A 26,817-nucleotide genomic window follows, 5' to 3' on the forward strand; every position below is an offset into this window, starting at 1 on the left:
GGGATTTCATCAAATTCAAATGGATCCTGAATCGATTGCAAAAACAGCTTTCTCAACTAAACATGGCCATTATGAATACACACGTATGCTATTTGGTCTTAAAAATGCCCCGGCAACATTCCAAATATGCATGAATAATTTTTTGCAAGTCCTTATTTATAAGGATTGCCTTGTTTATCTGGATGACATCATTGTGTACTCCACTTCATTGGAGGAACACATACAAATGCAAATTTATGAAAAAGGAAACAGCATTCCTTGGTCATATAATAACAACAGAAAGTATAAAACCTAACCCAGATAAAGTCAAAGAAAATTTTCCGATACCTAAAACTCCAAAAGAAATTAAATCATTCTTAGGATTATGCGGATTCTTCCGGAAATTTATACCCAACTTTGCACATATTGCAAAACCTTTAACTCTGGGATTAAAGAAAGTAGCTAAAATAAACATAAACGACACAAATTATATTTCATCCTTTGAAAAATTAAAATATCTCCTTATGAATGATCCTATACTTGCATATCCCGATTTCAAAAAACCATTTTTCCTAACCTCTCACAGGACCATAGACCTATTTCTTATGGTAGTAGAACACTTAACGAACATGAACTTAATTATTCAGCCATAGAAAAGCAATTACTATCTATTGTATGGACAACAAAAATAAATATTTACCTGGCAAAGAAAATCACGTAGCAGATGCCCCTTCCAGAATTAAAATAGATGAAAACTTTTTAGGATCAACAGAAAGCACAGCAGCTACAATACATAGTGCTCATGATGATAATAAAAATTACATTTCAATAGTAGAAAAACCCATTAATTATTTCAACAGGCAAATAGAATTCATTAGAGGTTCAGAAGACAAAGCAGAAACAACAACTTACTTTTATAAAACAAACATAAAAATAACATACAAAGAAATGACCAATGCCAACGCAAGGGATATAATCAAAAGATATTTTTGCAGTAAGAACACTGTACTATATTTTCATAAAGAACAAGATTTTTCCATATTCCAACAAGCTTTTATTAAAATAATACAATTGAACGCAAATACAAAACCCTCGAAATCTAGCATTAAGTTATAGGACCTTCAAACGTTTGCACAATTTAAAGAAATAATCCTAAAACAACATAAAGAATTATTACATCCACGAATCGAAAAAACGATTAATTTGTTTAAAAAAAAATATTATTTTCCAGATTTTCAAAACTTTATTCAAAACATTATTTATAAATGCTCAGTATGCAATATCGCAAAGACAGAAAATAGAAATACAAAACTAACTTTTGAAATAACACCAGAAACTTTTAATATCAGAGAAAAATACGTCATAGACTTATACATGATCGACAATTTAAAATTCCTTTTATGCATTGACATTTACTCCAAAATTGCAACACTTGTAGCAGTAAAGTCTAGAGATTGGTTAGAAGCCAAGAGAGCAAATATGAAAGTATTCACTGAAATGGGCAAACCAATAGAAATAAAATCAGAAAAAGATTAAGCATTTCTGTGTATAGCACTAAAAAATTCCATAAAACAGTAAATGAAAAACTTAGAATTATTAATAGTGAAAATGACATCGAAGATAAATTAATCAAATTTGAAAATATTCTCTACGTATGTATATAACCATAAGACGAGACATAAAACGACTAACCAAACACCAGCGGACATTTTTATCTATTCAGGACCTCCGACTATAATACCCAAACGAATAAAATACATCAAATAAACAATTTAAATAAAGATAGACACCACTTCGAAATCGATACTAGATTTAAACAAGGAGCATTAGTAAAGTCAAAAACGACAAATCCATTCAAAAAGACGGGAGAAATAAATCAGTTAGACGAGAAGCATTTTGAAGAAAGAAATAGAGGACAAAAAGTCACACACTACAAATCGAAATGCAAGAAGAAAAAGAAAGTTAATAAAAGCAAATACGACAATTGATTAATTACAGGTCACCAACTCCAGATGATTTTTTTTGTGCATTATGCATTATGCATTTAAAATTAAAATCAACATGCAGCCAATTCATTGAATAAACCCAGTAAAAGCACCGAACGGTTACTTAATATTTAAAACAGGAACCATGGATCTACCAACAAACTTTGAATATCATTATTTAGAAGTGTATTTAACGCTAATAGACATTACATATAACAATTTAATGCAACAAGCACAAGAATTCAAAAAACATAATCCATATTCAATACTTAACAGAACAACTAAGTAGGGAAATTAATGGAATACAAATTGTAGAACGTAACAAACGAGGACTAATTAACGGAATTGTTTCAATATGCAAATATCTTTTTGGTACTCTTCATCAGGACGATAAAGACGAATTAGAAGAAAAAATAAATAATCTTGAAAGCAATAGCGTACAAGCAAAATAACTAAATTACGTAATAGACACTGTTAATAAAGGTTTAGAAGTAATAAACAACCTCAGGGAAGAAAAAGAAAAATCAGTAAGATTAGAAGTTCTAATCTTTAATTTTGAGCATTTCACAGAATACATTGAAGACATAGAAATGGGCATGCTGCTCACTAGACTAGGAATTTTCAACCCAAAACTTTTATTTATTTATTTAGGTCAACTAACACAGCAGTCGACGAAAAAGCTTAAGCTGAAGACAGATATTAATTAAATCAAGAAGGTAGCTTAGCTTTATTCACAACTAAACATCCCCGACCCGTTGGAGGTGTTTTATTTGCACAAGGTCCCAGCTATGCCCCAAATTACAGCCAATGTGGTCAGGGATGCGATGCAGCCAATCCAAGTCCAGAATAGTTTCATTGGTTTCGCTGTAGATGATTAAAAAGTATAGCGCGAAGAGAAGTGACAGAAAGATGAGGAGAAATTAGGTGAGAAAGGTTGTTAAAAGATAGGCAAAGAACCCAAAAAGTTCGTGAAGAGAGTAGTTAGTCAGACATCTACTAAGGTGAATAGGAAAAAAGTTTCTGGTCCGACGTAAGGGAACACAAAAATACAGCGTATCTAGTAAATTGGTAGAAATGACTTCGCCGTTGACTAGTTTATGGAGAAAGAGAATGCCAAAAACAAGCCTACGGTTATAAAGTGAAGGAAGATTAATAAGAAGAAGTCTGTCAGAATAAGAAGGTAGGCGAAGACCCTGGTCTCAATTTAGACCGCGTAGCGCAAACTTAAGGAATTGCTTCTGTACCGATTCAATACTACGCTGGTGAACATCATATTGCGGGTTCCACACTGGCGAGCAATATTCCAGAGTAGGGCGAACTAACGAAGTGTCTAAAACCTTTGTTACATAGGCATCATCAGATTCTTTGGTTTAACGTTTAATGAAGCCAAGAAGGCTGCATGCTCTATTGGCAATTGAACAAATATGAACATTAAATGAAAGTTTAGGGTCAAATGTAATTTATTAACGTAGCACCAATCACAGAACGCATTGAGATCTGATTGCAAGTACTTTTGCAAAGAAGGATCATTATAGGAATAACAAATCTTGACGGCGTGAATGAGCCAAGGCCAAAGGCAAATCATTTATAAACAATGTAAATTATAGTGGGCCCAGAAGACTGCCTTGGGGTACACCTGACGTAACTCGAACCGTTTTAGATATCGAGGCACGAAAAGACACCTTTTGGGTTCTGCCAATAAGATACGACTTCAACCAAGCCAATAGTTTTGGGAAAAAACACATGATGTTTGGATTCCCGAGAAGCATAGAATGATCAACCGTATCGAAAGCCTTACTAAAGTCAGTATAAATATCATCAGTTTGACACTTTTTACGGAAGCCATGGTGTACAAGGGTAGTCAATTGTAAAAGGTTGGTAAGCGACGAACGACCTTTCATGAAGCCATGCTGACATGGAGTAATAGTAGATCTGGATAGGTGTTGAAGGGAAGACGTAATAATTTTCTCAAACAGCTTAGGTATTAGCCGAAATTTTGGCAATGCCACGGTGGTTAGAAACATCCGATTTGCTACCCTTTTTAAAAAGCGGTGTTAAAATATGTATATATATAACCACCGCAGTATGTCTATCTCTTTCTTATTATTTTCGAATGATCCGATCTGTGAATTGTAACGGACATTCTTTCATTTCTGCTTTACGTTCTTTTTTCTCGCTGCCTGCGCTGCAGCGAATATTCTTATGCATAAGTTTAGTCTCTAATAAACCTCTACTCAAATAGGTTATGGGCTTAGGCAGCAGAAAGTAAAACTGTGCGGGTTAGTCTGAAAGACTTGTAAGAGATTCATTTTGTTAATTAAAGTTTGTAAGTTTGTGATTAACTAATTTGTTCAACATGAGTACACAATTTTCAATCGAAAAACTAGATGGTGAAAATTATAGTGTATGGTCAGTACAGATGAAAAGTCTGTTGATTCATTCTGATTTGTGGTCGGTGACATGTGGTCGGTTAAAAAAAATGGCGTCTGATACGGCTGAACAAAATAAGTTGTTTGACAGTAAAGACGAGAAAGCCCTCGCAAGTATACTGTTGTGCGTAAGTCGCAGATCAACGGTCCGGCTAGAAAAATACAGTTGTTTAAGCAACTGTTGTATATTAAAATGTTGGCTACAGACAGTATTCGAGAGCTTTTGAATAATTTTTCTAATGTCGTAGAAAATTTAAATGAAATTCAGGAACAAGTGCCTGATGAAATGCTCGTTATAATTTTGTTGCCAAGTTTAAGTGATGATTTCGAAAATTTTGTAGTTGCCATAGAAACGCGAGACTCGTTGCCATCGCTAAGCGCTCTAAAAATTAAATTGCTTGAACAGGGAGTGAGAAGTAGAGGAGAAAAGTGAGAATAAAATGTATTCGTCGCGTCAACAAAACGGTAAACAGAACAAAGCAATGAGAGAACCAAAAAACATTGAATGTTGGTTGTGCGGTCGTCGCCGGCATTTCGCGTCGAAGTGTGATTCGAAAGAGAGAAAAGACAACACGAGCGAAAAGAACAGTAAAAAGTCTTTTTCGGTGCTCTCTACTTCTGGAACACGAATCGGTTTGTCGAAAAATGCGTGGTGTGTAGACAGCGGGGCTACAGCTCATTTGTGTGCGGACAAATCAATGTTTACGAGTATGCGTGAGCACAAAGAGAAAATCAAGTTAGCAGGCGACAGTTATATAGAAGCCGAAGGTTGCGGTACAGTGGAACTAAAATGCAAAAATATCACGATCGAATTGGTTGACGTGCTTTATGTAAAGGACTTACAATGTAACTTTATTTCGGTATCAAAAGCGACAGAAAATGGCTTAAGAGTAATTTTTGTCAAAAACAAAGTGTTTGTTAAAGGCAGTAACAATCGTGATTTAATGATCGCAGAGAAACACAACGGTTTGTTTTTGTTTGAAAGTAAATCAAAAACAGTTTTTGCTGCAAAAGCAAATGTAAATCAGCTGGTGAAATGGCATGATCGATTCGGACATTTAAATTTCGATAGTTTGAATAAAATGATTAAGCAGGATATGGTCTATGGTCTCATTGCTAGAGTGTGTAGTACAAATGACCTTGTATGTGAAACGTGTGCAAAAAGTAAAATTTGCGTTAAGAAGTTTCCGAAGTTTTCGGAAAGTCATTCAAAGGAATTGTTGGGCTTGATTCATACAGACATTTGTGGGCCTATGCGTACAGCGTCACAAGGTGGTGCGCGCTATTTTGCAACTTTCATAGACGATAAATCGCGCTATGTACTGGTATACATGTTAAAGAATAAGAGCGATATTTTACAGAAATTCAAAGATTTCAAAATTGTAGCAGAAAATCAGACGGGTAAGCGTATAAAAGCCATACGAAGCGACAACGGTCGTGAGTACCTGAGCGATGTATTTGAACAGTTCTTATCGAGTCATGGAATAAAAAGACAACTCACTGTACCCCACACTCCACAACAAAATAGTGTGGCGGAGCGCGCCAATAGAACCTTGGTGGAGATGGTGCGAAGCATGATAGTGCATGCTGGAGTTGGCGAATCTTGTTGGGGCGAGGCGATAATGACGGCTGCATATTTACGGAATAGAGCAGAAACTGCAACTTTGCCTGACAATACTCCATACGAGGTTTGGTATGGGAAAAAGCCGAACGTGTCTCATCTTAAAGTATTTGGTATGAAAGCTATTGTATTAGATAAAACTCATAAAAACAAGTTTTCAGCGAAAGGGAAGCAGCATATTTTGGTAGGTTATTTCGAGACTGCCAAGGCTTATCGTCTTTACAACCCTGTCAAAAGGACCGTAGTAGTATCCCGAGATGTCGTGTTTTTGGAGCACAAGTTCATGAAAGAGTTGGAACACGGTCGAGAATCATCATGTGAGTCAGATGTGGTAATCTTTCAGCCAAGTGAAAAACTTGATTGCGAGCATAATAATGAAATCCAAGAAACATCTGTGGAGCAGCAAATTCCAATTCCATTTAAGTCAGAGCAGTCGGAAAACTGGAAATCAGCAATGCAGAAGGAGTATGACAACCTAGAAAACATTAAGACATGGAGTTTGGTTGATCTTCCTGCAAACAAAAAGGTTATCGGTTGTAAATAGGTTTTTACCACCAAACGAGATGAAAGTGGCAAAGTTCAGCGTTTCAAGGCAAGATTGGTCGCAAAAGGGTGTGGTCAACAATATGGAATTAACTACAAGGAAACCTTTTCCCCGGTTGCACGTTATTCGTCTATCAGACTGGTGATTGCGTTGGCGGTGGAGCATGAGATGCACTTGCACCAGATGGATGTCTCTGCAGCGTACCTCAATAGTGAGCTACAAGATGACGTTTATATGTGACAACCTGAAGGTTTTGTCGATGCTGATCATCCCAAGCGTGTACTCAAGCTACATAAATCATTGTACGGGCGTAAGTGGAACTAAAAGCTGGATAGAGTTCTTTTGAAGATTGGTTTCGTTCCGTGTTCAAGCGAACCGTGTATATACACGAGCAAAGTCAATGGGTATTTATCTATTATTGTTGTATATGTTGACGATTTTATACTTGCATGTACCAGAAAAGACAGCGTGGCCTACATAAAGCAGCTCATATCAAACAAATTTGATGTGGTCGACGGCGGTGAACTCCATCATTTTTTGGGGATGGAAATCGAGCGAGATGCCAAGACTGGCAATGTCTCCATAGGCCACAAGCAGTACATCGAAGGCTTGTTGCATAAATATGGTATGCAGGACTGCAAGCCGAACGTGACTCCTCTAGAGGTTGGGTTCCAGACGAAATGCGATAGCAATGATTGCGGTCAGGTGGACAAGACACGCTATCAATCACTCATTGGTTCGTTATTGTATTTGGCGTTGACTACACGGCCAGATATAATACACTCTGTGGCTAAATTGGCGCAGAGAAATGCAGATCCGCACAAGGAACATGAGGTTGCAGCCAAGAGGGTATTGAGATTCTAAGAGGTACCTCAGATGTGAGACTTCATTAAAGCAAAACTGGTGTTCCTATCCACTGTTTTGTTGATGCGGACTGGGCTGGCGATTGCAACGATCGGAAGTCGTTCACCGGTTGGTCATTCCTTATTGCTGGAGCGGCGGTGTCATGGGAATCAAAGAAGCAAAATCTGGTTGCCCTCAGTAGCACGGAGGCCGAGTACGTAGCACTTTTACAGCAGCCAAAGAAGCGATATACATCAGAAAGCTGATCAACGAGATGGGATTCGGGCCGATAGCGAAGCTGATAATTTATAGTGACAACCAGAGCGCACAATGTCTTGCTAAAGATGCTACATTTCATTCACGTAGCAAGCATATTAAAATAAAATATCATTTTGTAAGGGAAATGTATAAAGAAAATGTAATAGATATCAAATACATTCCCACAGATAGTATTACCTCAGATATATTAACAAAGAACTTATGTAAGGTCAAACATGTAAAGTTTACAGAAATGTTGGGATTAAAATAATTTTTGTACAAGATAGACTTCGCGTTGAGAAGGAGTGTTAAAATATGTATATACATAACCACCGCAGTATGTCTATCTCTTTCTTATAATGATCCGATCTGTGAATTGTAACGGACATTCTTTCATTTCTGCTTTACGTTCTTTTTCTCGCTGCCTGCGCTGCAGCGAATATTCTTATACATAAGTTTAGTCTCTAATAAACCTCTACTCGAATAAGCGGAATAATAAAAGACTCCTTTTAAATATCGGGAAAGCTACAAGTCTCACTTGATATAAAGAATAACCGATATAAAGGCTTAGATAGAGAAATCGAACACATTTTAATGATGCAACTAGGTATATTATCAGGCCCGGGAACGAAGAAAGACGTCATAGATGTAATACTAGGAAAAACCATACAATTTAAACGTGGGATTGAAAAGGGATAGGGTGTGGAATGCGAAACAGTAGTAGAATAAGTCGACGGAAATAATTTAGCAATCAGATCTGCAATATCTGAATCATTATTAGCAGTCTGGTCATTAAGTCTGAAGGTGGAAGGTTAGAGCGTCTTTTGGAATTAACAAAGTTGTAAAATCTTTTGGGGTTCTTATAAAATTCAAACTTACAGCGAACGATAATTATTGTAGCATTGAGTATTTAAAAGACAAAATTGAGATTTGGCTACACAATAATTTACATCGTCAAATCGCGAACGAGTTTTTTTAAATCTTTTAAAATATCTCGATTTAATGTTACGGAAATAAGAGAGCCATATGTGAACCAGACTGGCGCACTGCGGACGGTAAAGACATTCACATAAGGATTAAGAGCAGAGTAGAGCACAATCTATATCGCAGCACCCAAATAAAAATGACCAATCAAAAGAGGAAATATTAAGAAGATTGAAATTTGTTTTACGAAAACATCTACGACTAGAAACTGAGATGTTATTAAATGAATTACTAACGGAATTATAAGAAATAGTAACTTCAATGGTAGGGTGATAAGGATCTTCAGGTTTCACTAGGAGCTGTGTGTGTGATACAGGACTAACAGTGGGATCAGAGACAAAAACAAGACCAAGGATTATTTTAGAAGAGTTAAGGAAAGAATTCAACTGATATAGCGGACATTCAAGTAGGCTATCAAGAAAACATGTTGATATTATCATCAACATAATCACTTAAGTCATGTTAATTCGGAAAAACTACTGAATACAAAATCTTCCACCTGGCTTAAACCAAATTCAAACGAGATATTTATCATTTCAAACATTTCTCAAGAAATAAAAAAACCCCTATCTTTGAGATACTTCCTTATCCAGATGAAAATAAAAATATTATGACAGAGAATTCATACGAAAAATACTATTTTGACAACAACAATTTGTTCAATAAAAATACAAAACAAATAGAAATAAATGAATGTATAATAGGCATTTTAAATCAAATCCCAACCACTTCACTATGGGAAAAAATCCAATTTTTTTTGGCATTAATTAAAAATAATGAGCTAAAGACATGAATTTTTTTTTTGGATGTTCGTCAGACTTTAATATAATTTCGGATTTTTTTGCTTTTTCAATTTGATCCTGATTTGACCCCTATAATTTTTTTCCTTTACCAAGTGTGTAAGCAAAATCTAATCAATAAATAAATCTAAAAATGAAGAGTTGCACTTGATATTTTTTGCCGTTAGTAAGAATTTGACACTTCTTTTAATTTTTTGTTGTTTTTATATTATGTTTCTTATATTAATATTACAACAAAAATATTTTAGTAACATGTTTTTTATTTATAACTAAAATTAGTCACATTCTTCTTCTAATTCAATATCAAATGCAATATCCTCATCTTCTGTCCATTCGTCACTTGAATCACCTTCATGATTTTTCAAAATATGATCGGGAGATTCAAGTAGCGCAACAACTTCATTCGGAATATTAATTTTTTTATTTAATTTTTGGCGTTCATTTAGGCAGAGGCTGGATAATAGAGGATCCGACGAGTCTAATGCTCTGTTAAAAACATCGGTTATGTTATCCAATCTACTGCATTTTCTTGCATGAGATCTTCTGTCATTCTTGTATATTTTATTTCTGGCCTCAGATGCGTTCTCTCCAAGCACTCCGACAGGAACTATGCATTTATTCATTATTTGGTGTCCGTGTACCAATACTTTGTGTACTGTCGGTGACATTGGGTACCAATCATACAATTTCATGTAAAACTCGAAAGTGTGGGCGCAGAAGTCTTTGAATTTTTCGACATAAATCTTAAATTCGGAAGATATTGCAATTAATATTATAGAAAAATTCTTTATAATTTCAGAATTAATTTTTAAAATATCTGAAAACAGTTTGGTATTACAAAAAGCCCTCCTAGCAGTATTGCCATCATTGCTACTACCACTGCCGTTCTGTTTTGGCTTGAAGTGGGCTAATTCCATATTGTAAATTCTCGCTTTTAACATTAAATATTGACGAATTGATATTTTTTGTATGTAATTGTTCGTGCAGGGGCGGAAGGATACCAATAAATTACAAGTGGTTGGCTGGTGCCAATGATGGGATGAATTAATAACGCGCGATAACTTCGGTTAAAAAACTTATGCTTTATTAAATGCACAGGTGGCCGACACACACGAAATGTTTCGGGTTAAAAGTATACAAATTTCGAGATAGAAAATTCTGAAGAGAAGGAACGGGTGTTCGGGTGAAAAACCCGGATTAGATTTAATATGGCGATTTACAGGAGAACCCTTCGTCACCCTCCTCAGTATGACTGAATTCGGTTTTGGGAAAAAACCCTACCCCTCACTCTCTGCTGTTCACCCGGTGGCGTGAACATACCGCCCCCCTTACAACAAGTTGAAATTGCCTCGCTGGACATGTCTAAGGATGGGGGACTGCAGCGTTCTGGATCGCCAAGACACGGGTGGAGATGGAGGGGTAACTTTGGATGCAGATGGAGTAGGCGGCAAGATGGCTGAAGACCTCTGGATAGAAGCCCGAATGAAAGGCGGGTGCTTTTCGGGTCTTTGCTCTTTGGGTTGGATGTACGCGACAGAGCTGTCGATGTGCAAGAGCGTGTGGTGTTGCTTGCCACATCGATGGCATCCTGCTGTGCTCCTGCAGGAACCATTGGAATGCTCATGAGCCAAACAGTTCGGGCAGTATCCGTTGCTCAAGACTACCCGTAGCCTGTCGTCAGCTCGTAGTCCTCGAAACTGTCGGCACTGACGGAGCGCGTGTGCCCCTTGACAAACGCGGCACCTGAAGCAATTGGAACTGCGTTCTAAATCGGATGGTGCTGCTGTCCTTAGAGACATTTTCGGGCTGCTGGAGGAGGTGGACTGAGACCTTCTGGATTTTCCAGTAACGGATCCACAGAGAACCCATCCGAACATCGTCTCAATCCCCACGAAAGAATCACCAACATTCTTGATGATTCGTTCCCCAAGGATAGTGGGAAGGAGCTCGGCTCCAAGCACCAAATCCACAGGAGGAAGGTCAAGCGAATCCTGCTTCACCTGATTCGGGACGGCGCGGGACGGAAGTGCTTCAGCTACACTAGGCAGCACCACGGCGACTGCTTGGAACTGTCGCAGCGGTTCGTCAGGAGGAGAAATCTGTAGGCGGCACACTTTGTCGCCGCTACCAGCATCGCATTGCCCAATGCCGCGAATGCTAGTTGATACTTTGCAGCTTGGAGGATTAATCAATTCAAACATTCTTTGGGAAATAAAGGACGCTTCGGATCCCATATCAATCAAAGCGCGGATTTGAAACTGCTTGCCACGATGATGAATAGTTACCCTTGCAGTACCCAGGAGGCCAGTGTTGCGAGTGGAGGCGAAGTAACTTCCCACGTTTACATGAGGGCTGCTGGAAGAATCGGAGGACGCAGGAATCGGAATTATACAAGCATCAGGTGCTGAGCTCTCTTGCACTTGAGCGAAAAAGGCCTGAGCTCGTGCCGTAGGTTTTCGGCTTACGGATGGAAAGGTCTGACCGCTAGAGTTTGGTTGAAGGACATTTGTGGCCTCTAGTACACGGTGGCGATCAGTTAGGAATCGATTCAGGTCGTCCCAGGATGAGACGGCGGTCTTAGTTGGAACGGACTGTTCCCACAACAGAAGGGTGGATTTGGGCATTTTGCTCGTACAGATTGCTATGAGAAGGATGTCCCAATTGTCTGTACAAGCCCCGGAAAGCTCAAGACCGGTTAAGCAACCTTGAATTGACGTCTGCAGTTCTCTCAACGCTTTGCCAGACTCTTGTGTTACAGCTGGGATCTGTAGAAGCTGCTTGGCTTGGCTCATAATCAATAATGGATTATTTTCGTATCGCGCAGTGAAGTTATCCCACGCGGACTGGAACCCTTCATTGGTCAAGGGTGACCTAGAAACAATGGCTCTGGCTTCACCGCGAGTTTTGCAACTTAAGTGGTAAAGTTTCTCCACTTGTGTTAGGCTTGGATTATGGATACAAATCACGGAATGTAGGCCAAGCCAGGCTGTCTCCGTTGAAGATTTCGACTTCGCACGGGGGAACTGTGTGGCTTTGGTGGGTGGAATCGACAGAGAGCCTGACTGGTGGGGAAGCTATTTTCGCGGACAACTGCTCGATTCGCTCTCCAAACAAAGTCCCGCCTCGCACATATACCATATAACAATATTCATGTTTAGCTTTAATTGTAGCTATGTGCTTCGGACTATCTTCGTTCTTTTGAGCCGTCAAGGCTTTATAGCATCGTGAAAACTCTGCCTCGACTTTTGTCCAAAGTGACTTAAGCTGGTCTAAGTGTATTTTAACGGAGACGAGTGGCACATCGTCAGCTAGAGCCAGGGACTCGCGAGTCTCGAACGCCGTTAATGCCTCGCACACGGCAACAAAGTCGGAAAGAGACATCGTAGAGTGTTCTCTGAGCTATTACGAATCGAATGGAAAATTATTTATTTTTTTTTTTTTTTTTTTTTTTTTAATATATATTTGTTGAATCTACTCTTAAATTAGAGCCTAACAACAAGTTTGAGATATTTTTCTTAATCTAGTACTTAATATAAATCCTGGGGATATTGCAGGCGGCCCGAATCACTTGTTATTGGGTTGGTCTGTCATTTCTTTTAAGACGAGTTCTATTATTAGTTCGCGTAAGGGAATTGGCAAGAACATTTGGGTGTGCATCCAGTTTCGCAGAATACTTTAGTTGTTGACTACCTATTTCAGATTTTACGCTAGGTATATTTAAATCATTTTGAATGTTGTCGTTCCGTATGTACCACGGGGCCCCCGTGATTGATCTTAAAATTTTTGACTGCGCTCTTTGTATAATATCGACATTGCTGGTACTTGCCTTCCCCCATAGTACGGCTCCGTAAGTCCAGATGGGTTTCAGTACGGAGTTGTATAGGAGGACTTTATATTCCAGACGTAGAGGGGACCGAGCATTGATGATCCAATGTAGGCTACTTGCTTTCAGTTTAAGCTGTGACTTTTTTTGCCTCGATGTGCTTGCGCCAAGTTAGTCTTCTGTCTAGGTGGATGCCAAGGTAAGTGACATCCTCGGCTTGAGGAACTGGTACGTTGTTTAGCATTAGATCTGGACAGTTTCTTCTGTTAAGCGTAAATGTAACATGTTTGCATTTCTGCTCGTTGACCCGGATACGCCAGGTTGCTAGCCATTCCTCTACCACCTTGAGGTGTTCCTCTAATTTTGCAGAGGCTTGTATTGGGCATTTGGATCTGCTGAGGATTGCCGTGTCATCGGCAAAAGTGGACGTTGTAAGTCCTAAACTCGTTGGTAAGTCTGCAGTGTACAGTAGGTAGAGCAATGGGCCGAGTACACTGCCTTGCGGTACACCAGCTTTGATTTCAAAATCAGCAGAGACGGAGCCATTACATCTTACAGCGAATTGCCTATTGTAAAGGTAAGATTCCATGAGTTTGTGGGTGTACTGTGGCAGTTTTTGCCGGATTTTGAACATCAGACCCTCCAGCCAAACTCTATCGAAAGCCTTGGCAACGTCGAGAAAGACAGCCGCACAGTATTCTTTTAGTTCGAATGCTGTTCGTATTTCGGATGTTATGCGATTGACTTGTTCAATTGTACCATGTTTTTCGCGGAAGCCGAACTGGTGTGAAGGGATTGTGTTCTCCGATGCCAGAAATGAGTTTAGTCGGATCTGCAGGACCTTTTCAAAAAGCTTCGAAAGACATGGCAGCAAACTAATTGGCCTATAGGATGATGGCTGGGTTTTGTCCTTTCCCACTTTAGGAATCATGATGATAGTGGACCTTTTCCATGTTCTTGGGAAGTAGCCAATTCTTATTATAGCGTTGAACAGTTTGCAGATGTATTGTATGGCAATGATAGGGAGTTCCAGGATCATTTTCGGTGTGATTAGGTCATGGCCAGGGGCTTTTTTTGGCTTTATGTGGTTTTTAATAACTGCAGTGATCTCGTCCGATTGGAGTTCCGAGTACTCACTATCCGTTAGTGTGCTCGAAGGGGGAAGTACAGATGAGTTTGATGTTGGATTTGGCTGGAAAACCATTTTAAGATGTGTGGCAAATACGGATGCCCTCTCTTCGTCACTGCGGGCCCATCCACCGGTTGGACTCCTTATCGGTGAAATTGTCTCTGCAGGAGCGCTTAAAGTTGGGTGGGCTTTCCACAGAGGATGTTTAGTGCTGGTTGGGCTGAGCTTTTCTATGTATTTTCTTTGAGCCCAGCTTTCCTCTTGTCTTAACGCCTTGGAGAGGTTGCGATTAGCATGCCTTAGGCGAAGTTTTGCTGCTGGTGAGCGAGTAATCTGCCATTCTCTTCTTAGACGTCGTTTTTCCGTTACTAATTGTTCTATCCGCCGGTTCGTAGGCCTGTCAACAGGTTTAGTGTAAGAAGAGGCAGGTGGAGTACATACTTTTGCTGCAGCTGCCATCATAGACTCAAGTGCAGAGACGCACATATCAATGTCCTCTGCAGCATCCAGTTTCGGCGAACAGTCAATGTGGGCACTCATGTACATTTTAAATTTAAGCCAATTTGTTTTGTTGTTTGTAAGCCTATATGGGCGATCAAGTACTTGAGGTCTTGTTAATAGTGTGAATAATACTGGAGAGTGATCGGAATTTAAATCTAGCAGTGTATCCGCAGTGATCCGATTACGTGGAATCCTCTTGGTTACTGCGAAATCAATCAAGTCAGGCACTTTCTGTGGATCTGTGGGCCAATAAGTAGGCCTACCCGGTGAGACGCAATCCATCTTATTGAGAGGGTTGACTATTGTGTTGTACAAATGCTTGCCTTTAGGATTTACCAGGCGAGATCCCCAGTGCGTATGTTTGGCGTTATAGTCCCCTGCTGCAATGAAGCGATCTCCGAGTGTGTTAAAGAAATCGGTAAATTCCTTTTCAGAGATTGAGAAGCGTGGTGGGCAGTACAGGGCAACCAATGTAGTGTTGCCGCAGCTGGTTTGAACGGTTATAGCAGTTGCTTGTAGGTGCTGTGTTTCAAATCTGTTGAGGAACGAGTGTTTTATACGGTTTTTGATTAGGATACCAGTCCCGCCATGAGCTTTTCCGTCTGGATGGTTTGTTGCATAGAAGGTATATTTTGGTATTTGAAAATTATTTTTTGATGTTAAATGTGTTTCCGAAATCAGCAAAACGTCGATTTCACTTGAGTCTAGGAATAGTTGCAGTTCATTTTTGTGCTTGGAGATGCCGTTAGCATTCCAAAGACATAGACGTAGGGAAGCCATTATTTATTCTCGATAAGCTTCTGGATAAGCAGGTTTTGATTCCGCATCAGTTCTTGCATACAGTTTTGCATGAACGTCATAAAAGTGGTCATGTTTTGATTGAGTGAGATCAATAGGGCCTCTAAGCCACTTGGAGTTTGCTGGCCAAGCTCTGGTGCGCTAGGTTGCGGATTCTGTAGATGGTGAAGTGACGGGGTCTCTTTTGCGGGCTCCGTCTGTCCAGTTCGGAGCACACTAGCGAAGGATACACTAGGACTGTATGTAGCAGGCATGTTAGATGATCTAACAGCCTTGGCGAAGAATACCTCGGGTGTAGTTTTAGAGGCGTTGACGATGATTTTTGGTCCAGCTGGGGGTTTGCGCCCGTTTAGGTGAGATTTAAGATCCTTGAAGACAGGACATCCTCTGTAGTTGGCCGTGTGGTTCCCTCCACAGTTACTGCATAATCTTAGTGCGACATTGTTTCTGTCCTTGGTGCAAATGCCATCTTTATGATGTTCGCCACAGCCAACACACACTGACCTGAGATTGCAGTTGTTAGAGGTGTGGTTGTATTCCTGGCAGTTTTTACACTGCGGTGGTTGGTGTCTCTTATGGGGCTCCTCTACGGTGATTCTTCTGTGCAATAGGAGCTGTAGGTTGTAGATTGGGTGCACTTCATTTGGCTTCGAACGCTTTGCATCTGGTTGGAGCTCGATTTTAAAGAGCGGCTGTGCGACTTTGTTCCTGTTGATGATGTTGACAACGGATTTGACCGCAAACCCTTTTTCGACCAACGCGTCTGCTATTTCTTGAGTAGGGACCGATGGCTCAATCCCCTTCAACACAACCTGGAGCCCTTTACTGCTTTTTAGTTGGTAGGTATAGAAGTTGATGTTAGCATTACGGAGGTACTTTTCAATGATGCGGAAATTGTCCTCAGTTTGGGTTTGACATTTAATTTCTTTAATGTTACCCCTATTGAGAGGGGTTACAACAAAGTTATTTGCCCCTACTGTTTCTACTAGCTTCGAAATCAGGGCGCTGCAGTTGGCTCCACGGATGTATAAGGGGGGTGGTCTAGCCGATTTAACTTTATCTACAGCGCCGGCTTGATCATCTTGCTGATCGGCAAGAATTTTAAAACGATTCCCGCTAAGGGGTGCTACTCGTTCATTTGGTTTGGTTATTTTCGGCGTGTTGCCACTTTTTTTCTTTTGCGGGCTTAGCTTCCGCTTAGTTATTTTAATATATCTATCCATTCCAGTTTGGACAGAAGTCGTTGGGTTTACTATTGTGGCTGACTCAGGGCGACTTGTCGTTGACGGCTTGAGGCAGGTCAATACTTCGGCAGACGCTGCAGTAGTTGCTGTCAACGAGCTGACGGTGCTGGTCGGTGCAATCGGTGACCCAGTTATCGTTATTGATGGAGAAGCACACTGCTCTCTCCACGGTAAGTTGCTTTTGATTGCTGAGTGGCTGGCACTTTCGGTGTTATTGCTTACGTTAGCATTCAGTGGGGTCGGCGACACCACCGAAAAGTACGCGTTGTTGCGTTGGACCGAGAGTCGACGCTCACGTTGTTGTTGTACAATTAGTTCTTGTAGCTGTTGCTGTTGGGGATCGAGAGAGCTTGGGCCCGAATTGGTGGACATGGCTTTTGTAAAAATTACGCACTTTGTTGTTGCAACTTAGTATTTATTGCTATTAGAGCAATCTAATAGCAATATGATTGTAAATAGGCGTCTCTGGGGCGACTGAGAGCCCTACACAAATTTTTGCAAACGCGGTCTTTTTTTACACTCAATTTTTGCGGAGTGCATTAAAAAAACACGTCTGTACACGGCGGCAGTTAAATTGCTAAACAAACAAATAACTTCGTGGAATTAGAGCTCTCAAGCGAGGAGATCGAAACGAAGCCGTAAGTGGACTGTATAATTTAAGTATAGAGGAGGAGTGAGAAGAAGAAATGTCTCCTCCTTTTAATGAACACAATGAATAAGCATAGATAGCATAAATAAAATTAGAAGGATTTATAATTTTCCTCGCAGTTGTGTGAATATTTATAAGGATATATAATCACTTGGATATTAAAATTTATACAATGTGGAAAAATGTTTAAATTTATAAGAGTATTTAAAAGTATGGAAAAATTGAGACCAGTAGGATTGGGAGTGCCGATAACTTTTCAATAAGGAAAAAAAACTCGGAATTAGTTTTCATTAAACGGACAAGATCAATTTCATGGATCCCTGAGGAAAAGATCAAAATGCACTAAGACAAGCCAAAATATTAATTCCATATAAATAAAGTTGTACTTATTTTTCTTTAGAAAATATTTTGCGAATTAAATTCAATCAGTCGATTGAAATATGTTTGCACAATAAGAAAATCACGAAGGAAAAAATGGATGTCGTGACCGAGTCACGGCTTGGCTCAAGTGTCAGCACTGATGAGACTTGAGTGTCAGCACTGATCGAGAGTCAGCTGTTCTGCCGTTGTTTATGTTTTGTGAGTTTAATTAATTGTAAATCGTTTAACGAGGATCACGATTTCCTACTTTAATTATGTAGGTTTCGAATTATTAAATTGCGGAAAGCCAATCGGAGTGGCTGCAATCAATTTTGTGTGGGTGAATTCAAGTTGTATGTGGACATATGTATGTGTGTAAATGTGTGCTTAACGCGGCAAAAGTATTACATGTGTATGTACCTATGTATGTACATACATATGTATGTATGGATGTAAAAATTATTTGACATAAATAATTTATGCCGATGGACTAATGATCAGCCCGTGGAGTGTGCTGTACACTTTAAGTAAAGGTAAGTGGTACTTTATAAATTCTCGATTATTAAGCACCTCTACTTGCAGGTTAGAAAACAGCTGGTTTTACATGTAGGAATGTATATGTGTGTATATACATACATATGTATGTATTGCTATGCAATTGGACTTTTGGACAATCCGAATTTCGAAGAATGGAAAAAAAAAATGCACTTCATAAACACAAAAATGATCGGGAAATACCATGTAACCCTTGGAACAGGTCAGGTATGTACATACAAGTATACAAAAGTGTGTAGGTCGCTATGGAAGAGCGGGAAACCTCACACTTTTATAAGTTTGTAATGGAATATAATGTAAATGAGATTTTTAATAAGAAATGTTGTACTTATCAGGAATTCCGCCGATGCAAGCTGGAATAGCGGAAGGATATCCGGCTCGAAGGACCAATGTTCGTGGAGGGGCGGAAGGATCCCAATAAATTACAAGTGGTTGGCTGGTGCCAATTTCGAGCGAGGGATGAATTAATAACGCGCGATAACTTCGGTTAAAAAACTTATGCTTTATTAAATGCACAGGTGGCCGACACACACGAAAAGTTTCGGGTTAAAAGTATACAAATTTCGAGATAGAAAATTCTGAAGAGAAGGAACGGGTGTTCGGGTGAAAAACCCGGATTAGATTTAATATGGCATTTACAGGAGAACCCTTCGTCACCCTCCTCAGTATGACCGAATTCGGTTTTGGGAAAAAACCCTACCCCTCACTCTCTGCTGTTCACCCGGTGGCGTGAACAGTAATAATTGAGTCGGCTTGGCTCCACACAAAGAACAGGACAGGAACAGGCATGAGTTGGTGCCAGTCAAAATGTGTAATACTTTGTCATCAATAAGCGTGCAATGCATATCGTATTTGGTATGCACTATTTTGTTTTTGTAAATATACAAATGATCTTCAAGATTTGTAATCTGATTAACCAAATTGGATTTTTCATTAAGAATAAGGTCCGAGCTTTCCTTGGCAAATTCTAGTTTTAATGGCCGACAGAATCTAACAGACTGGAGTGTCCTATTAATCCATATTACTCGTTTCAATTCATCAATGAAATTCAACGGAATGATTGTTGTTACAAACAAAGAATGGTCCAGAGAAGTAGGTTCATCAAATTGAAATTTTTGTTTGTAGCAGCTTTGGCCTGTTGAACCATCAAATCCATAGCTAACTATTAATTTACAATACGATATGTCCGATAAAGTCTCGAGAACCTCCTCTTGCAAATACGGTCCGTAGTATGATCCAGTAAGTGTTGTAAAGAAACTTCCGCTTTTGTTTCGGAAATACGGATTCCGGATGGTCTGCATTTTAGCTTGGCTTTCGGAACTTCTAGGTACGGAGGATAAATATCAGATCCATGCTGTTTATTCAACAATTTGATGTTTATGTATTGCTGTTTCGTCAACCCATTTTCTATGAGGAACGCCAACGCTCTTTCCGGGCTGATTGGTTTCAGCGGATTTGCTTCAAGTTTTTTTCTAACATCGCTAATGTTAAGTCCTTCATCACCCGTAGTTTTGTTTAATAAGAAAGCAACATCTTTTTTATTCGATTTCCTTGCCGAAAACAAAGCAGCGTGTATTAAGAGTGGAGTTTCGTAATTTTCCTTTGACGCGAGCTCTGATGCTAACTTTCTTTTTAAACGACATCCTGCATTTTCATAATTTAAACATTTACGTCCAGCTTTATTTGAAAACGTCTCGTGCTCACCAAAAGTAATTACAACATTGCCATCAAGCCAAGTAGAATGTTTAACTTTAAATCGATCTAACATTCGATTGCATTTCAACAAACATTTTTTTATGTAGTGAATAAATTCCTCGACTTCTTTTTGGATAATTTTTTGATGATCTTCACATTGTTGTTAAAAGATACGGCAATAAACGATATTATAGCGTCTTCTTGGCAGTTGTTGCAGCTCCAAATTTCGAGCAGCACTGAGCGTCTAAACTTAAGCGCACCTACAACATGTCAATTTTCAGGAAAAGGGGCAAAAACGGGCAAAAGTTATTAATTGGACCTTTTAATATAAGGTTAATTACCCTTAAGTAATACTGCCGAGGCCTAGCGAGGACTGTTAAAGTAATACTCCACAGAACACAAACATATTTGTTAGGGTTAAGCTAAAAATACGAATGAACAATACATTGCACAGTTACACAAAAACACAGAAGTATACAAAATCACTTCGGACACTTATTATACATACCTTTATTAACTTTTTCCATAGTAACTTTTAATTTATGCGATTAACAAACAAATTTAATACAGCTGAAAAGTTGCGATCTATTTGGCGCGCTTTTTCACGCTGCAATGCAACTCTAAATCAGCTGACTTTGTAAAATTATCAAATAATAGGGGTAGTCAACAAAAATTAAAAAAAAAATATTTTGATTCTATCTAATGAATTTAGAATTGGAAAAAAATATTTGTTTGGCGATTTGAGACAACAAAAAAATTTTATTAATGCCAAGATATCGTAATTTTTTCCCATAGTGCACTTGTAAATACACTAAACCATATAAGAATTTTAAAACTAATTACATTGAACCAAACATAATTGTAACATGGAACTTACCAAAAACAAAACTTAATCAAAATTGCGTAAAAAACGACTTAATAATTGTGCCTTACAATTAAACGAAATATCAATAATAAATTTATTGCATAACTATAGCCAAAGCATTTATGTAACAAACAATATAACCAGGCTAGAACCTATTTCCTTTATCCAAACAAAAGAGATAATTAACGAACACACCGAAAATTATACTGTATTTCAAACTAATACATTAACCACTTATGTACTTACTATAATAAGTTTGATTACATGCTTAATCTATAAGTTTAAGACAATGCCACAAAAATTAATAATTAAGCATTTTCGATGAAATGACAATCGAGCTCTCACAGAAAAAATTGAAACCCCAATTATTGAAAAAATTGAGTCCCAAATTATAAACAAAATTGATACTCCAAAATATACAGCTGAGGAAAACCCCTCGCTATTAGGATGGAAATCGCATCAATATCAATCACGCCACTAAAGGGCTCGCAAATTTAGCCTATGAATAAAACTATAAGACATTTTTGTAACTCAGTTTTAAGTTTTCATTCAAATAATAAAGTACGCTGTTTTTAACTCACTATATCTTGTTTTTATATATGTATTTAATATATTTAATTATATATACTTTATATTCAATTTTTACCCCATAGCACTGACTAAATCAAGCACCAATTGTTGAATGAATCAAATAGTGATTCCGGTATGTCTGACTTTTATAATCTATCTAAAGAATCATGTTCAGATAAAGGAGATAAAGCAATAGATATTGTGGAGAAATTCTTGCAGGTATTTAAATCTGACTTATTCAGAAAACGATATTCAAGATATATTAGAGAGTTAAAGTTTATGTGCTTTTGCTTCGCTATTGAGTAGGCGTCTAAGATGCCGGAGATTTTTGTAGTATATTTAATATTATGGCTTGGGAGTGGAGAGCATTTTATGACTGCATGTTTAAAAAAACAAATTCATTTAGTTTAATTTCTTGACCCATATCCATACTATCATACAAATAAACAATTTTTAATTTTAGAAGTAACAACAGAATATGTAAAATATTAGTATTTTAGCCGTTAGCAGTTTTCGTAAAATAGCAAGTTTAATGAAAAACATCCACAAAAAGTATTGTATGAAACTATATAACTTTAAACAGTGGCTGGAACCATCGATATTGGTTGTCTATTTTTATTTTTTGCAAACTTGTTACTGTATTTAAATAATAATTTTTTAAAATATATTTTCTGACTACAGGACCTGATCTTGTTGTTTGCGATGAAGGACACATCATAAAAAACAGTAAATCTGCTATTAGTCTTGCTGTTGCACAAATAAAAACAAAGAAGCGGATAATATTAACTGGAACGCCTATACAAAATAATCTCAAAGAATGTAAGTATGTGCCCTAATTATTTTTTTCTGTATAACACTATGCAACAAATTGAAGGTTATTGAAATCAAACCGCACCGGACCTTTTTTTTTCTGAAAGTTCATGTATTGAATAGGAAAACCCTATTTGGGTTTTTCAAAGTTAGCTCGTTTCGTTTTTTTTTTATAGCGAGTTGGAATTTTTCATTTTTTAGTTTTAGTTTGTCATATGAGCTAAATATGACTTATATATCGATTTCTTCTTCATGCATACGACCTAAATCATCCTCATTTATTGTAGAAATATTGTTAATGGTTAAATAAATTCATTTTAAGAATGTTATATAGCCCAAAATTACTTTTTCAGCTACAGTTCTAGAAAAACTTACAATTAAGCCCCTTTTTAGAGTAGTTTTGAAAGTATTCTTAATTTATAACTATTTTTCGATAGAACAATATCAAGATAAATTTAAAACAACAAATATATTTTGAAATATGGAAAATTAGAAACAAGTTCTTTTTGGTTGTGGTACATTTCCTTTATCAAGATCAAAGTAATCCGATTAATTGATCTGCAGAGTTTGGTTGCGATAGTCAAAAAATTGTAGCTGGCAATCAATTTTTTCTAAATTATGGAGATGGAAATGGGCGTGGCAAAATATTAAAGTATACAAATTCTGCGCGCATACTAAAAAAATCTACATTTTAAATTTGATGACTTTAGCTTTGTTAGTCTTCGATAAAATCTGTTTTATTTTATTTTCGGGGGTGGAAGTGGGCGTGTCAAAATTTTTGGACGTTTTACCCCGGCGAGTGATAAGCACGGATCAGTTAGTGAAAATTTTGTTACGGCATTTGGACATAACTTTAATTGTGATGTTATATTTAATGAGTCGTGGGCGCGAAATACAGTTTGCAGAGCTTGTTATGTCGGGTTAGTTAACTGGATGCATAAAAAACCAAAAAAAAAAATTCCATTTGTTGTACCAATGATATGGTACAATCCAGGAGAACATGACCCAAAAAATTATTCTTGTGCCAACAATGTGACTGGACTTAACAAAAAAAAAGGCGAAAAACAAAGTCTACGTCTCCGTTGCGAGTGTGCAACTGCCCCTGGACCATTTCGAAAATATTCCAGGACCAAAATATCCAGACGCAGACAATGTTAGTCTTTACCCCGATGCGACTGTATTAGATGATTACTCCGTGTATATCCCCGAACCATCAGTATCAAATCACCCAGTTCTTATAACACAAAGCAAGTTGGATCAAATGTTTTCAAAATCAGAGCTAACGCGGAGAAAATCAGAAATGTTAGCATCTTTTTTTAAATCCCATAACTTGTTAGCAAAAGGTACAAGAGTCACAGCGTATCGAAATCGCCACGAACACTTGAAAAAGCTCTAGATGCTATACTGGCCGAAATATGTTGGAGGACTAAGCAAATATTTTAATTCGAAGAAGATAAAAATCAAATGAAGAAGTGCAGAAAGATGAAAGCGACGGAATGGAGTTCTCCACTAACGAATCGGAATACTTTGAACTTGATGAAGTAAATGAACCACAACAAAAAAGAACTCGTTTCTAATTTTCCATATTTCAAAATATATTTGTTGTTTTTAATTAATCTTGATAATGTTCTATCGAAAAATAGTTATAAATTAAAAATACCTCCTCGCTGTGGCGTTAACCCGTTCGATACGGGAAGGCCAAATAATCCTTCCATAAATTACATGGAAGTAACTTAATATAAAAAAAAAAAAAAAAAAAAATACCTCCAAAACTACTGTAAAAAAGGGCTTAGTTGTAAGTTTTTCTAGAACTGTAGCTGAAAAAGAAATTTTGGGTTATATAACATTCTTAAAATGAATTTATTTAACCATTAACAATATTTCTACAATAAATGAGGATGATTTAAGTCGTATGCATGAAGAAGAAATCGATATATAATTCATATTTAGCTCATATGACATACAAAAAATTACCCCCAAAATGAAAAATTTCAACTCGCTATAAAAAAAAAAAACGAGCTAACTTTGAAAAACCCAAATAGGGGTTTTCTATTCAATACATGAACTTTCAGAAAAAAAAGGTCCGGTGCGGTTTGATTTTTGGTGTTGCACAGTGTAATATAATATATTTTAAGCCGACTGTAAGGCCAGGTTAAATTTCACATATCAGTGTAAATGTTTTTCTTCTGATGTATCCATTACAATTCTATAGGATGTGTTGTCTGCGATATGACGCACGTTGTATATATTACGTGCTGATTTTATGTCGGTTTTCTCCGGAATCCGTATTGCTTCAATTTCTTTCTCGTTGATGTTAGTTGGGCATCTTCGGTCTGCAGTTAAATGGTGGTAATTTGGGACGCCTCACAGTGGGGCCTTTTGGCATCTTACATACCGATTAAGCGATGTAAAAAATTTAAAAAGCTTGTGGTAGAGACTACCTGAAGCTTCCAAATGAATGCCAAGAGTGCTGGGTGTCCGAAGTGCTGTAATATTCAAATCAAAGTCAGAAAATATTCCCAAGCATGTTTTTCCATCGTGTTTAAGTCCCCCCCTGACGAATGATGGTTTCCAAGTCGCGTCGGAGAACTCACCGCGCGGTACGAGAACAGCCGTCTGCTAGTCTACACTCAAGCCCTACAACTCCTTCAGATTCCCGTTCGCTAATATCCTTAGAGAGCGGATCAAATAGGAAATTGGCGGGAATTTTGTCGCCTTAGAAACTATCTTTGGGTGTATTCTATGCGGAGCCTTCATGCCTGACCCACGACTGCCTTGATTAGGCTTCGCTGCTCAGACCCGAGTCGTCCCGGAAGCAAAACTTAATGTGCTCCTTACCAAGTTTTGGGAGATGGAGGACTTTCCCGCAAAGCCGGAACAGAAACATGACCTGTTCTGCGAGGGGAATTTCCAAAAGACAACATAAAGAAGGAAGGACGTCCGATATGTTGTGGCTTTGCAGTTCAAAAGTCCGAATATTGCCGACTTGGGTCACTGTAGACCCATCGCGCTAGCTCAATTCTTTCAACATCAAGCGCGTCTCCATAAGAATCCAATCCTAAAAACACAGTTCGTTGCCATAATTCAGAGGCTCAAGGAATTAGGTCATGATTCGGGTGACGCCACCTCAGGATGGCAAAAACTTTCATCTTAACCATCACATTGTATTTATGCTCGACAGCACCACCAGGTACGTACCGCGTCTTAAGGTACGCGTGGTATTTAACGCGTCGACTCCATCCACCCGAGGAGTCAGCCTGAACGATCACAGTCGAGCGAAATTCTTCGGGTCTACACGTATGTAGATGATGTCCCAGCCGGGGCTCACACACGCGCCATCCAAGAGCTCCAAGCAGCCCTTCAGTCTGGGGGTCTCCCGCTCCGAAAGTGGACTACCAACAAGAAGGAAGTACTTTAAGCTATCTCAAAAGAGCACCTACTGCGGGAGGACTTTCTCGATTGAAAAGCAGTGAGCGGCGAATAGCAGTGTGTAGTTAGAAGGTTTTCTTTTGTCATCGGCGAATCCCGTTAAACCAGGGAGCGTGACTAGGATTTGATAGGAAACGCCATATTAATTCTACATCGAGATTTTTCACTGATCACCCTCATTTTGGTATTAACTCCACTTTTACTTTAGCCCAAAACACTTCGTGTGTGAATATTTTTACGTGTAAATAAATCGTAGTATTTAAAACGAAGTTCCCACGCGTTTTAACTACGTGTACCATCTCACCCATACCAGAAGATTTTGGCAACCGTCAAGTGTTGGTACTTGTTTGGATTAAACACTCCACGAATAATTGGTTTTATTTAATTTGCATGCAGTACTAGATGAGTAGTCTAAGTGCCCCAGTCATTTGGGCAACTGAACAACAACAAGGACCCGGGTTCAAATCCTAGCCACAATCCAGGCTAGTGTATGGATGTAATTTTCGTCTAAGCCGAAGGCCTTAGTTGCCAGTGCTTGTACAATATAGTTATGTTGATAGTTTACAACTACATATATCCTATAATTATAATAATAATAATTAAATGTAATTTGCTTGGGTGGAAGGGGGTGTGGTTAAAATTTTAATAAACTCGATAACTGTACATACTACTCCAGTCTACATCCCAATGGTGGCTCTAACTCTTATACTCTCCGAGATCTAGGGGTTTATACGGATGGACGGACGGACATGGCTTGATCATCTGGGCTGTTGATGCTGATCAAGAATATATATACTTTATAGGATCGGAGAAGCTTCCTTCTGCCTGTTACATACATTTTGGCGACTTACCTATGGGTGTATGGTATAAAAACGTGAAAATAAAAGGCGGTATATGGCAAAAATAAAAAATACCCACTAAAACTTGCGGAATTCAAAGTAAACAA

At 38.3% G+C, this 26,817-nt stretch overlaps 1 protein-coding gene across 18 annotated transcripts in view; it reads left to right on the forward strand.

Moving 5' to 3' along the window:
• The window catches only part of LOC137586311 (transcriptional regulator ATRX homolog), a 600,012-nt gene that overhangs the window by 201,557 nt on the left and 371,638 nt on the right, over window positions 1-26,817 (forward strand). For all 18 annotated transcript variants that reach the window (XM_068302327.1, XM_068302328.1, XM_068302329.1 and 15 more), the window contains one exon: window positions 22,314-22,451. In XM_068302327.1, the coding sequence (XP_068158428.1) occupies window positions 22,314-22,451 (138 nt within the window). The remainder of the gene's footprint in view (window positions 1-22,313; window positions 22,452-26,817) is intronic.

This window comes from Drosophila tropicalis, unplaced genomic scaffold, assembly GCF_018151085.1.
Source record: "Drosophila tropicalis isolate 14030-0801.00 unplaced genomic scaffold, ASM1815108v1 contig_979, whole genome shotgun sequence".
Taxonomy (NCBI): domain Eukaryota; kingdom Metazoa; phylum Arthropoda; class Insecta; order Diptera; family Drosophilidae; genus Drosophila; species Drosophila tropicalis.